The sequence below is a fragment of the Crassostrea angulata genome, chromosome 6 (assembly GCF_025612915.1).
Source record: "Crassostrea angulata isolate pt1a10 chromosome 6, ASM2561291v2, whole genome shotgun sequence".
Taxonomy (NCBI): Eukaryota; Metazoa; Mollusca; class Bivalvia; order Ostreida; family Ostreidae; genus Magallana; species Magallana angulata.
Window position 1 is genome coordinate 37,272,711 of NC_069116.1, and position 14,123 is coordinate 37,286,833.

A 14,123-nucleotide genomic window follows, 5' to 3' on the forward strand; every position below is an offset into this window, starting at 1 on the left:
TTGCCCTCTAAGGTTCGGTTCAGATATCGAATTTTTACAAAAGGAAAAAAAAAACCATATATATCAGACAATACAAATTGTTATGCTCCTCCCGATTCGTCGAGGACGTAAAAGCTAATTTTTACGATATTACTTTCCGGCCTAGTTTTTTGGAATAGCAATGGACCAAATGACAAGCCCGATCGTTACTTATTAGAGCAGTCGTTGCTGCTCTTCTATCGCTCATTGACGTGAAATAATGTTCACAGCTAATTGTCCAAAGTCACTCTTTCTTTCCGCATGGCGTTGAACATTTGAAAATTTCTCTGCATTTTTTTAATGATTCTTACAGGCGAGATAGCCATTTTTTCTTCCACAGCAACTACAGTAACTGTTGAGAGTGCACGGCCATCTAAATATCGTCTCACCGTAAAGTGGCATCACAAGGGAAGAGTCGATATGTCTGAGAGAGAAAAAAAAACAACCCGATATCAAATTAGACGAGGCGGTGCACTCTTTTTCTGACGAAATCTTTTAATAATTTGATTTCATTTTTGATTTTTTTTTTTGGTCTTTTTTTTTTTCAAGAAGTGTTGAAATGAGATTTTGTTGTTTTCCAACAGATTAATACAATATGAAAGGATTATTGGTAAAGTTTCATATTTCTGTCAACTTAGAGTGCGAAAAAACCGCGACATACTGAAGGAGCGGTGTTAAGATGGAATGGATGAAATGAAATATCTGGATTTTTAAAGCCTCTTGGGAAGACATCAAGACAAGGATGAACAAAAACCGGCCCTTTGAAACCATCGATACTTATATATCGGCTGCTTTTCTTGATATCCTCTTGCTGGGTCCAAAATCATCAGAATCAGCAGCCTCCGGTAAGTAAACATAGGTGAATAGTGATGATCTCAGCAAGTAAATATCATTAACGCTTTTAGCTATTTATTTCCATTGGTAAACAGCGCAAATACGTTTGATAGAAGAAGATATGGGAACATGCTTGTATATCACAAGTTATTTTTGTAATAGGTAAAACGAGCTGTAATAAAAGTTGGTAGATTCAGGTACCCACAGAAAAAAGTGAGAAGTCATCGGGTACTAACAAAATCATCGACAACTTAAGAGGGCTGATTGGTCTTCACCATTTTTACACTGCATTGATCTCCTTTATAAGGAAAGCTCTGTATAAAGATATTGGAAAATGCTCAAATTTAAAAGCTGAAATTTATGATTTTTTTCTTAATCTAAAATTGAAGGTAGATGTGATAAGCAATATGTATGTTGACCACTTAGTCTCCTTTATCAGCACTTCTAATCTACAGAATTCATCTTCTAGTATTTCGTGTGCATTACGCAACTTTTAATATCACTAATTCTATGCTTTATAAAGTTTTTTTGCATTGAAATATGAACATAATAGCAAGTGTAACGTTGGTCTTCATTTAAGAAAATGTGAAGCCCGAAGGGCTTCTCAGAAGATTTGATCACGTACCAACCAAGTTCATATCCCAGTGAACTTTTTAACATTGCTGTTTATTACTTATATTTACGTTTGAAAACGGCAAACCGTTCAGAATAATAAAATTAATACAAGTTGCTGTCCTTTAAAAAAGGACTACAATACGTGGACCATTTGCATGTGTTTCCAACGAAAACGTAAAAGCCTTAAGAGATTCCACCGACTCTAGCCCTCTGCTTTTAACCACCAAATTTGTACGTTGTATTACGTATACATGTATGTATAGCCCTGACTTTTTATCTCAGAATTTAAAGGATTCATACTTCTAAAATAATTATCAGGCATTCGGTGAATTCTACTATTTGCGCACCAGGGATGGGGTTGATTACTTTCAAAAGAATCGATTAAATTACAATTACTTTGGGTTTTAAAAGTAATCGATTACAGGCTATTTACATCCATTTTTTAAAGTAATTGATTACATTCGATTACTTTTCCTCATTGTAATCATGATTACTTGTGATTACTTTAGATTACATTCTTTGTTTTTCAGTTTTTTCATAGTTTAAATGTTTCATTTAAAAAAAAAACAGTGCATTTTTTGACAGGACTCTTTATTCTGGTATCAATGTAATTTGTTGCATTACTTACTATTTGAAGTAGTTTTTGCATTCCCCGACATATAAATGCAGAACAGTATCTACATTTGGCTTTCATAATACCCGATGATGGTTGATCATCAGAAAACTCAAAATGTTGTACAGCAGACATTTTTCTCTAAACAAAGTCCAACTAAAAGAAATAAATTTCCCAATTAAATAAGCACAGTATGTGAACTGTTTTCTAATGCACCTAAAAGCAAGGACTGTTGAATAGCAAACTCATTGTATCGTGACTGGACATGAATTTAAATATGCCCAAGGGCAATAAAGGAATACTGGCCAACTTTAAGACTGAACCTTATTCACTAAATATAACATCCAATGAATAATGATTTCAACCTATTGAATTTTGCCATTGTAATCATAAAAGTAATCAAAAATTAATCATGATTACAGGACTTTTTCACAGAGTAATCGATTAAATTACGATTACTTGTAATCAGAAAAATGGATGATTACTGATTACTCATGATTACTCAGCAACCTGTAATCGATTACAGCTGATTACGATTACTGATTATGATAACCCCATCCCTGTTGCGCACACATTACGATTCGCACTACTTTGTTAACTATGCAGTGACAGCTTTGTGTAAATTAAATATTTCATATTTTGATGCATTTTTCTTGAGATTTAAACTTTGATACAGTGACATATTTATTCAATCACACTTAAATGCTTAAAAAAAATTAATCGGGAAGTTCACTAGCCTCGCCTACTATAAAAGTGAAGTTAAGTTACATGTGTATTCGGAAAACAACAAAACATTGCAAATTATGCTATTTGATGCATGTTGTAGTTTCGGCATAACATTAACTTATTTCAGAATACTGATAGTTCATATCACATGCCAATCATTTCTTTAAAAGAAATACTTTGTTTCTATACTGTTTACCGACAACTTTACAATTACAGCGCCTTTGAACTTATGTGTGCATATTGCACGGAACTCCGATCCCGATTCAGATAAACGTGTACTAGCCTGGTTCCCTGAGCTACCCATTACGCACAAGAACCAGGCTTGCTCATGCGCAAGCTGAATTTTCCCCATAGCACCCTGTTTAACCTCGCTTATATATTTTCAGGGTCCACGCAATAACGGTGTTTTTGCGTTTACAATATTGCAACCGACATGTGATAAGTGCGTGTGGTTATCATTGTGACGTCACGAATTGAACGTTTTCGCTATTCTATAGGTTCATATAAGGAAGCATATTTGCAAATGTAAATATTTTTTGTTATTTTTAAATAACAAAAGTACCATGCAGTAACTATAAACAGGAAGCGAGGCGCGTGTTCTTAAATCGACTAGTGTGCGAACAAGATAAATCATTCTTTGTACGAAGGAGGAGTTACGTCGTCAGTTGTGGATTACTTCTAATCCATCGTTGACTAAAGATCAAGTTCTTTTCCCTGCAAGCCTCTCTATGTGACAGTAATTCATTCAATTTTGTCCCCTCATATCCGGAAATTCTTGTTAAAATTTATCAAATTAAGCGAAATGATGAAATAAAAGATGTCACGACTGCTGAAGGAACAATGTTCTATACATCCGTTGCTTTGAATGTTAATGATGATGAATAGTGCACTAATGATCTATAAAACACTGTAGTCTCAATTAAGCGAGTTTATCTAAAATTCAGTTCGAATTCTCTGTCACCTTGTATTTTCAAGCTGTGTACGACTCCAATACCGGCTAAAACAAGTAACCAAGAGTACTAACGAATACATGTAGCATAGGAGGGGTTTGTTTCAATCTCTCACGAATATCCCGTATGTCGTTAATATAATTAATATAGCCTCTCGTTGTACATATGTACTAGAACAGTCTATACTGATAATGCCTTTGACATGCTTCCTGTAATATCGGAAAAAATACCATTAAAGGCTATCAAATTGAATGAATTAAGAAGGGCGATTTTATTAATCAGTCTGTGTTTGATACTTATGACATTGTTATCCGCTATTTCAAAAGCATTCGGTTTCATTGGGATAAATTGGATGATGTTTCGTTTGAATTGCAGCTTTGCAAATCCTTTGATCTAAATATAAAACAGCAGTCAAGGGATTTTACGCATGTTTTTTTGTTTGTTTCCGGTCATTGAACGCAGCTTCGTTTCAATTTTAACGGTTGCGTTAATCCAGGAATGGAGAATTAATCAGTACCAATTTCTGTGAAAAGAATGGAGAGAGAGAGAGAGAGAGAGAGAGAGAGAGAGAGAGAGAGAGAGAGAGAGAGAGAGAGAGAGAGAGAGAGAGAGTTTCATAATGCTACATTACAAATACGTATAAGGACACTGAATAAACAATTGGTCTTCACCATCTTGGTGACTATTTTGGTACGTTCTTCTGCCGTCCACATATGGAAAAAAGTGTGGGCTGCGCCGTGTCTTGATTGCGTGGACAGATGGCATGTAAATGCGGGGATGAACTGGTGCTTTATGTCTTGTTGATTATACACTCGTTCTATTAGCTTGTAGAGACAGTAATTGATTTTCAAGTTATCACCGGTGATCAAAAAGGTTGATCACTGTTCCTGGCGCAATACTTTATAGCTAAAAGTGGACAGGTCCACGTCTAAAAGCTGCTTCTCTTTCACATGGAAGTAAGGTCGTTCTGTTGCTGACTAATTGTCTATGCATGCTTAACCGGAAGTGACGTTGATGCGTTCTGAATTTGGCACACTTTAACAGAACTGGCAGCATGAATGGTGATATTTCTTTTGAGACTATTGATACGTATATTTCAGAGTGTTACTCCGACAACGAGATAAAAAGTGACCAGAACCATAGAGAGGCTGAGCTCCTCAAAAAACCCAGTACAAACAACCGGCTGGTCCCTGCAGTGGTCGAAACAGAAACAGGTGAGTCCTAATTGTAACTGAGATGTACGTCCCTTACCAATCCTATTGAAATTCATGTATGGCACAGTGTGACATGGTTAAATTTACTTCTGATCAAAGTATTAAAATAGGATGCAAGTGCAACATTCGATAAGTAAATGAACAAATAATCAGAGGGGTTGATGAAGATGACGATATCAAACACTCCGATTTCTTTGTCCACAATGAACAAAATGTTAAATCTGTTGAAGCTTTATATTTTTAGATGTACGGTACTTTACATTGCGTCAGCTTTTAAGAAAATCCCTAAGGTTGTTTCTGCTGTAATGTTTGTTTACTATTCACAATATAAGGAGATTTGGAGACAAAACACAGAAATGCAGATTCGCAGTTTCATACATTGATAGATAGATTGATAGATAGAGTTTGGTACCTAAGTATCAGGAAAACTAGAAAGCGTGTTTCTTTGAATATTTGGATCCCCCCCCCCTTTTTTTTTCTTTTTTTTTTTTATAGTTTTTATGCATAATTTTGCGAAGTTTTTATGGCAAGTACACACTGTGTAGCTGTTTGATCCGTCAACAACAAATTTTCTGGGAAAACCTGACTCTAAACGGATTTATTTATCAATTAATGAATAATTACGGCATCATCTTCTATAGAAATTATAACAATAAATTATTGAAATCTTATGATATCGTGTTAATAGAGAAACCATCAAAATTAAAAGAGGAGGGTTATTTTATCTAAAAATATTTAGTTATGTATATTCTAAAAATTATCAATATATCACTCATGATTTATTTAATTCTTTATTTTCCATTCTAAGATAAATTGGAAAACAAATACGTTGGTCAAAAGGAAAGTAAACTACATCTGGTATTGAACAGTAACTGCAAATAACTGTTTGAGTCCGGAAAATACCGGCAAAGGAATGACAGCATCTATACTTCTATATTAAAATAATAGACTCGAATTTTTTGGCTTTAATACCGATAAATCGGAAGAGTACTTTCTTTTGTTTTATATACTTTAAACTTTTGGTACTTGAAGATTACCGATTTGTTTTTATTTTTTTTCTCAATACAGCTTCGCTAATTAATAATCAACAAAAATTCCTTTAAACAATCCGGAATTCATATTGATTTTTGGGATTTTACAATCTTGCGCATGCGCATTACACTCACGCTAAGTCACGGGAAGCTCTTTAGTTTATGTTTCAACAATGTCACATTTGCATGGAAACCATAATACAAAAACGCAAAATTTTTAAAATACGGGAGATAAATCTAACTTATAGTGCATTTAGTTTGAAAAATCCCGAGACTTCCGAATGTCAACATGATGTGTTAAAAAAAGAGTAAAAAAACGTTGGTGAAAAAGTGTTCATTTCTTCAAATATGTGAATTTAATTTTTAGATTAAAGGTATTTACAGCCTCAAAATAGTTGGTTATGAATAATTTGACTGTTATTTTCAATGCAGCTTCATTAATTTTCTCCAAAATCGTTTCGAAGCAATTCTGCAATTTTCTGCTACATTTCGGGTATACATAAGGATGACGTTTACTCAGAATGAAAAAAAATTCCACTGATGATAATGAAAAACCAACTATTGTGTGTTATAGATCTTACATTTTGAAAATTCAAGAAAAATTCATAAAAATTTTACACTATGATTCAGATTTTTTTAATTGTGAAATTAATACAAATTGCTTAACTCTTTAACAAATGAAACACAGTTGATGAATGGTAGTGACATCAAATAGATACAAAGCATTAAGTTTTCATTCACAATTTTTATAGATATTCTAGTCCGAATTTCCTCTATCAGTTTTCAAATTACTACCCATTTTTTGATTCAATATAACAAAAAACTGAATGATGATAATGCTAAATCATTTATAGTATTAAACTAAGTATATTGACCTTTCTCTGCTGGTATAAAATTTATATGAGGTCAATGATCAAAATTTTGAGATATGGTGTCTTTTATCATTTTTAAGCATTTTTCAATATTTTTGTAGTGCCATACGATTATTTGAAAACTCAAACCCTGAGTAAACAACGTCCATAAGGGAGGCATTTTAACTGTGGTGAAGGCCTGTCCCGAGACACAGTTAGATTATTCTAAGTAGGCAGAGTGTAAGATTGTAGGCTTTAAGCTTGGTTATGTAAATGTCAACGATACGGTGTGTCGATGTATCTATTTCGTAAATCTCCATTTCAACCCGTGCACGCACGGATCAAAGTTTAGTTCTTTTAAAGTACGAAAGTCACTTTTTTCCGTCATCAAAATATCAGAATAAAGATTCTTGGGGTGTTTTTTTTTTTTAATAATCCGTTGAAGTCAAGATTAAGATGCAAAAATCAATAGAAAAAGCAGTGCGGAAACGCAGTTGAAGTTCGACACCTCGTTATAAGAAAGATTGAAGACTGACACGCAATTTTCGTAACATGGCAAACAGCAATCGGAAACAAAACGGTCTTAATGGAAAGCTTTAAAGGGTAATCGGCAATTGTGGAAATCAAGTATATTAATCTCGAAGAAAACTTGCTTTAAGCCTAAACCATGATATCTAAACTGTTGATTTATGACCAATCCATGTAGTAGTCTAGTTTTACAAAAGATCTCGATTTATTACATGTATCTTATTTAATGCCACAGAACTCACTCTTTCCTCCAATCTCTCTCTCTCTCTCTCTCTCTCTCTCTCTCTCTCTCTCTCTCTCTCTCTCTCTCTCTCTCTCTCTCTCTCTCTCTGTTGTTGACTTTTTAACTGATATAGATAATATATTTTTTTTAAAATAGTATTTCTTACACATGCCAGTATTTAAGATTTTTGAAACATGGAACGATGTTTCAAGAAAAATAATTATTCGATGATTAATTTATGAATGCACGTTCGTGTGGCGAAAAGGAATAAATATTCGGTTTCATATATTATATATTACAAGTTGCTGTACTTTAAAAAAGGACTGCAATGCGATTATACAATTGTGATCTATATTAATGAAGATTGCATGTATAGTATCCGGATTCGGCGAATTCTACTATTTGCGCACACATCACGCTTCGCATTACTTTGCAGTGACAGCTTTGTGTAAATTAATTTCATACTTTGATGCATTTTTCTTGAGATTAAAACTTTTATACAGTGACATAATCATTCAATCATCTATCATATACAGTCACAAAATTATTCAATCATACTTAAATGCTTAAAAAATTTTAATCGAGAAGTACTCTAGCCTCACCTACTATAAAAGTAAAGTTAAGCTACATGTGTATTCGGAAAACAACAAAACATTGCAAATTTTGCTATGTTGGAGTTTCGGCATAACATTAACTTATTTCATGTTACTGACAGTTTATATTACATGCCGATCATTTCTTTAAAAGGGATGCTTTGTTTCTGTATTGTTTACCTACAACTTTACAATTACAGCGCCTTTGAACTTATATGTGCATATGGCATGGAATGCCAATCCGGATTCAGATAAACGTGTGCTAACCTGGTTCCCTGAGCTACCCACTACGCACAGGAGCCAGGCTAGCTCATGCGCATGCTAAATTTTCCCCATAGCATCCGGTTTAACATCGCTTATATATTTTTTGCGTGGACCTCAGGGTCCACGCAATGACACAATGGTAAATATCATAATATAATAACTCTCTTACTTTTTCTTCCTCTTAAAAATAAACTCGCCACGTTTATTTTTAATGATATTTTTGTGTTCAAGTGAGAGCATGAGCAAACGCTAACTGAGAATATTTGATTTATTTAACAAATTTCCAAGAAACTGGGTCATATTTACTAGATGGAGTGTGTTTCTTTACTACGGAAGAAATTTAATTAATCCTTAGTCAAAGCCAATGTTGCTCCACTCAATTCTAAATATTTTCCGAAAAAAATTCAGACATCTACATTAGAACCATTTTAACAAGAACTTGGACTAAGGGTAGTTGAGTCAAACGGCAATGTGACGTATGCCTGTCTATTTCATTGTAGGCTACTCAGGCATGGCTCTTTGAAATCAACACGATTTGTCTGGCTTTTGAGCAAAGACTACGCAATCGGTGTATATTTCACTTGAAACCAGCGTCAGTTTTAACTTGTTTTGACGCAAGAAATAGATCGTTACATATCCTACTGAAAGTCCAAGGTCTTGTTAAAATGGTTCTATCTTTAACAATTTATATAATATCAGCTTTTTTCTGAATTACGAAATACAACTCGTCTCGGCTGCATGGTCCGATTTTTTGGGCTAAAAATAGTATCAAATAATTTTCCATACAAAATAAATGTCTTAGAAAGTTATAGACTTTTGCCTATTTATACCAGCAGAATCGATCTCTTTTCAAAATTACAAATATTCAAAGTAAATAAAATAATTGCATACAAACCCCAAACCAATATGCATCATGGGGATGCAATCGCAACTTCTCGGGCCTTTCCGGCAGGCTCGGAAAAACACCTCGAATGAATTACCTAGGCGTCCATGACAACCGCCCTTTTTATAAAACTTGATATAAAAACAACACATTTAACGATCTGTTTAGATGTAAGCTAGACTTCATTAAAGTAAATGATATACCCTAAAATATAACACAGAAACGACTTATAAGGCTGTCTAGCCGATACTTATTTTAATGGGAAGCGACTCCATTTTGTATAAAATTCTAACATCCGGTAATGTTAATATATTTGCAATCGCAACTTCTCAGGCCTTTCCGGCAAGCTCGGAAAAACAACTCGAATGTATTCCATTGACGTCCATGACAACCCCCCTTTCCTTAAAACTTGATATAAATACAACACATTTTACGATTTGTTGAGATGTGAACTATACTTTATTAAAGTTAACTATATACCATAAAATAGAACACAGAAGAGACATTTTAGGCTGTCTAGCCGATAGTTATTTTAATGGGAAGCGACTCCATTTTGTATAAAATTCTAACATCCGGTGATGTTAATAAATTCGAGGTGTTTTTCCGAGCTTGCCGGAAAGGCCCGAGAAGTTGAGATTGATATATTTGAGGTGTTTTTCCGAGCCTGCAGGAAAGGCCCTAGAAGACGCGATTGCATGGGAATGTTAAGGAAGGGAACCGTTTGATTTCGTCCCCCGAATGTTTGGGTTTATTCAACCGGGATGTTATGCATCGATTGTAAACATAAAAAACTTCAGAAATAATAAAAAACAAAATGTACACAGGTTATTTTTATTTGATTTGCCAGAACATAACTCATATTTAGACTATATTAAAAGCGATGTCAAAGTCGTAATGCAAGCATCCCCGCCTCGACTTCATCGGCGAATTTTAATGAGAGGCGAAATACTAGTAGCGCGATATCCTTTAATGGCGTTTGTTTCGTAGAAAAAAAAAACTGTACATCATCTTTTCATTTTTTAAAATAGACTGAATTGACCAGGAAAGCTACTGCAATGTTTATTACATGTATTATGCACATACTTAGCATAATCATCGTTTAAAAGCGTACACAAAATTTGATTAAAAATCCAAGCAGCTTTAACAAAAAAATAGACAGTTTTCCTGTTTAAACCAATTTACGATACGACATACACATTAATGAGATCAATGAGCTTCACCTTAATTATCGACTCGTTATTTATTATTACAACAAAAATTAATGAATAGGACTGGCCTTTATGGGACTGGTTGCAGTTGTTTCTAATGACGATATTTGAATTAGGACAATGATTCATGTTGTTTTTCTGTTTCCCGATCTCGATTTTCACGCCTTGATTTGCATTAACTGGATACACTAAGGTCAGTGACAGAAAGAGCACTTGGTTTTTATGTAAGAAGGATTGATGAACGGCTTAAAGGCACTTTTTGTGTCATTTTCTCAACATATGATGTAGTAATCATATTATAAACGTTTATGAAACGAGTTTATGAAACCAAGATTACCAATCAATCGGCGCGCTTCGTTCGTAAGCAGCTCTTTTTTGCATTTCAATCTTTTTTGCCTTTTATCAAATGTGTCAAAAATGGATTTGAAATTAGTTTTTTTTTCAAGTTATTTAAAAAATAAAATGTTTTGTTTGTTGGTTCATACGAGTATAGAGGTAGCGGACAATGCAGAAAAAAAAATCTATAAACTGCTAACACAGGTTCGTAACTTTTTTTTATTCAAGAATCGCCCTCTTTGTAGCCCTCGTTTTTACATCTCTGTTTGAAGCTCTATCAACTTATTCATATAAAGTGAGTAAAATAACTTAAATACACTCTATTACGATCGGAAAGCGACAGTTGGCGGAACAGCTGAAAAGCATGGACAGTAAGTACTGGCAGTGCCTTTTATGTTTGTTGCTATTAAGAGGGCTGGATGTTCGTGTACACCTTAAGACCATATTAACCTCCTTAAAATAAGAGTTCTGTATAAGAATATAACAAATCATTCAATTTTCAAAACTGAAATGTACGAATAATGATATTTTATAACTAAACAAATCATATATAAAACTTTAAGGTAGATCTGATGGTAAATTTTTTGACTACCCAGCATCATGAAGTTCACAAGGAGTAAACTCTCAAAGTATAAGATTGTACATAAACATTAGCAATTTCACCATTATTCTTTTATGTCGTATTGAAATAAGCAATTTGCATTGAACTAAAGCGGTTTTTAGCCATCGTATTATCACTGGAGCTTTGTTTCACCCTTTGGTGACACATCTGTTGTACATGCTGGGGCAAATTACATACATAAGATGACTGAGAAGCATGATTTATTGCCAACAGCATCTTGTATTTAGTAGAGAACAAGAGATAATGAATGACTAATAAAATAGGGAAAACACTATTTTTACGCAAATGACGTATTTTGCGCGCGCTAGTGATTTGTTATGTTGTTCATATATACGCGGGCAACCAACTGGTTATAATATCAACAAATAAAAAAGGACACGTGAACATTGTATTTATGTGCTGCTTTGTTATTACAGTCAAGATGTTTTACTGACTGAAATTTTTAATCCGACCATTTCAGGCTCCTGACTTAAGATCATTCCAACCCGATCATTCTCGACTGTTTTTTTTTGTTTGTTTTTTGTTTTTTGAAATTCCAAACACCTTCGGGAAACGGTATAAATTTCACATGCTTTTTTTTTATATATATGTCTGGGTGTCAGGTTTATTCCACACGAGATAATAACTGTAAGCATAATGTTGAATTAAGGTAATTGGCTTTATAAGAGAGAGAGAGAGAGAGAGAGAGAGAGAGAGAGAGAGAGAGAGAGAGAGAGAGAATAATCATCGCAGAAAAAAACCGGAACACAAATTGTTGCAACATTATAATCCTTTACATTGTTATTCATTTATAAATTCTTTATCTATCGAAAAACAACACAACTGCATTCATTTAAATGCAGATAGCCAGTTTTATGTGACTACTTCCTCGGTATTTTGTCAGTTAATGTCGAGCAAATCTATCATTCATCGCCCCAAACTTCCTGTGTCGCTGAAACATCAGAGGTACTTAGTATATGGTTCTTTTTGTATACACGTATTTTGTTTTTGAAAAACTCTAACTTCTGTGATAAATCTCCCATTATTTATCTGTTTGGGCAGGGTTTTTTTTCATCGTTATCACAAGCTTTTATACTGGAAAGAAGCATCGGCGTAATTCTCTTGCTTTGCTTTAGTAGTCAATGTTACCTCAATTACCGCCATTGTGAACGATTCTGATCAATAAAATGGCCCCGTCATCCTAGATGACTTGTTACAATCCGACCATTAGGTGAGCGAAGACAACGCGATTCAAAAGAACTTTTTCAATGAAACCATGCTAAATACGTAATAAATCATTTATAACTAGGTAGGAGACACAAAAACACACAAACCAACCACTCCCTTTAAAGGCTGTTTTAAAATTAACAAGTGCACTCGCTACGGTTGCTATCAGAAATATCACTATGTATGTATCAGCTATAAACTGGAAAAGACGCACTTCAATCATAAGGATAACTGATTTTTTAAAAAAAAATTCCCTATACTGAAGTAGAAATGAGAATTATTCTTCTATACGATATAAAATGGTTCGGGGCAGTTTACGCTTAATTTATAAACCGCGAAGCGTTTTATAAAAAAGCGTAAACTGTTTAAAAACCATTTTATATCGTTTAAAACTAATAAATATTGAATTCATTGCTTATAATATAATTTTTTACTCTTCATTGTCGATAAAAATGGTCATTTTACCTTTAAAATGACGTAAAATTGTACAAAATTCAAATGTAACGTCAGGCGTATTATTATATTGATACGTTTTTGACGTTAGTCTTACTATGACGTAGGCAACATTCTTTTTGCGATTTAAAATAATTTTTTAGCCAATCAGAAAGCGCGTTCTAACCAGAATCAAATTATTCAGTTTCCCATTCAGTTTTTTCATAATATTGTGATCTGAAGCAGTTAAAGGAGTTAATTTGAAAGGACAGGGGCGTACAATGTGTTACATACTACCCCCCCCCCCCCCTCCCGCTCTTCCACTTGGAGCCAAAAAAAAAGAGCTACTTTCAAATGTTACCAAAATATTTATATTTGGCATGTATAACTATGGAACGCCATGGCTGCCTTATGTTAGATGATTTTATTATATGCTGTGGGTCTATTATTATATGCTGTGGTTCTATAATTATATGCTGTGGGTCTATAATTATATGCTGTGGGTCTATTATTATATGCTGTGGGTCTATTATTATATGCTGTGGTTCTATAATTATATGCTGTGGGTCTATTATTATATGCTGTGGTTTTATAATTATATGCTGTGGTTCTATAATTATATGCTGTGGTTCTATTATTATATGCTGTGGTTCTATAATTATATGCTGTGGGTCTATTATTATATGCTGTGGATCTATTATTATATGCTGTGGGTTCAATTATATGCTGTGGGTTCATAATTATATGCTGTGGGTCTATTATTATATGTTGTGGGTCTATTATTATATGCTGTGGGTTCATAATTATATGCTGTGGTTTCATTATTATATGCTGTGGGTTCATAATTATATGCTGTGGGTTCATTATTATATGCTGTGGGTTCATAATTATATGCTGTGGGTTCATAATTATATATGCTGTCGTTTATTCGAAACTAGCTATTCGAATTCGGATTTCTCGTTTTGGAGTTTACATT

The 14,123-nt window shown here is 33.8% G+C and overlaps 1 protein-coding gene across 1 annotated transcript in view; it reads left to right on the forward strand.

Moving 5' to 3' along the window:
* Window positions 1-600: 600 nt before the first annotated feature.
* The window catches only part of LOC128190842 (equilibrative nucleobase transporter 1-like), a 50,868-nt gene continuing 37,345 nt past the window's right edge, over window positions 601-14,123 (forward strand). Inside the window, exons 1-2 of the mRNA XM_052863054.1 lie at window positions 601-863; window positions 4,857-4,970. Coding sequence (XP_052719014.1) covers window positions 761-863; window positions 4,857-4,970 — 217 coding nt within the window. The 5' untranslated portion in view covers window positions 601-760. The remainder of the gene's footprint in view (window positions 864-4,856; window positions 4,971-14,123) is intronic.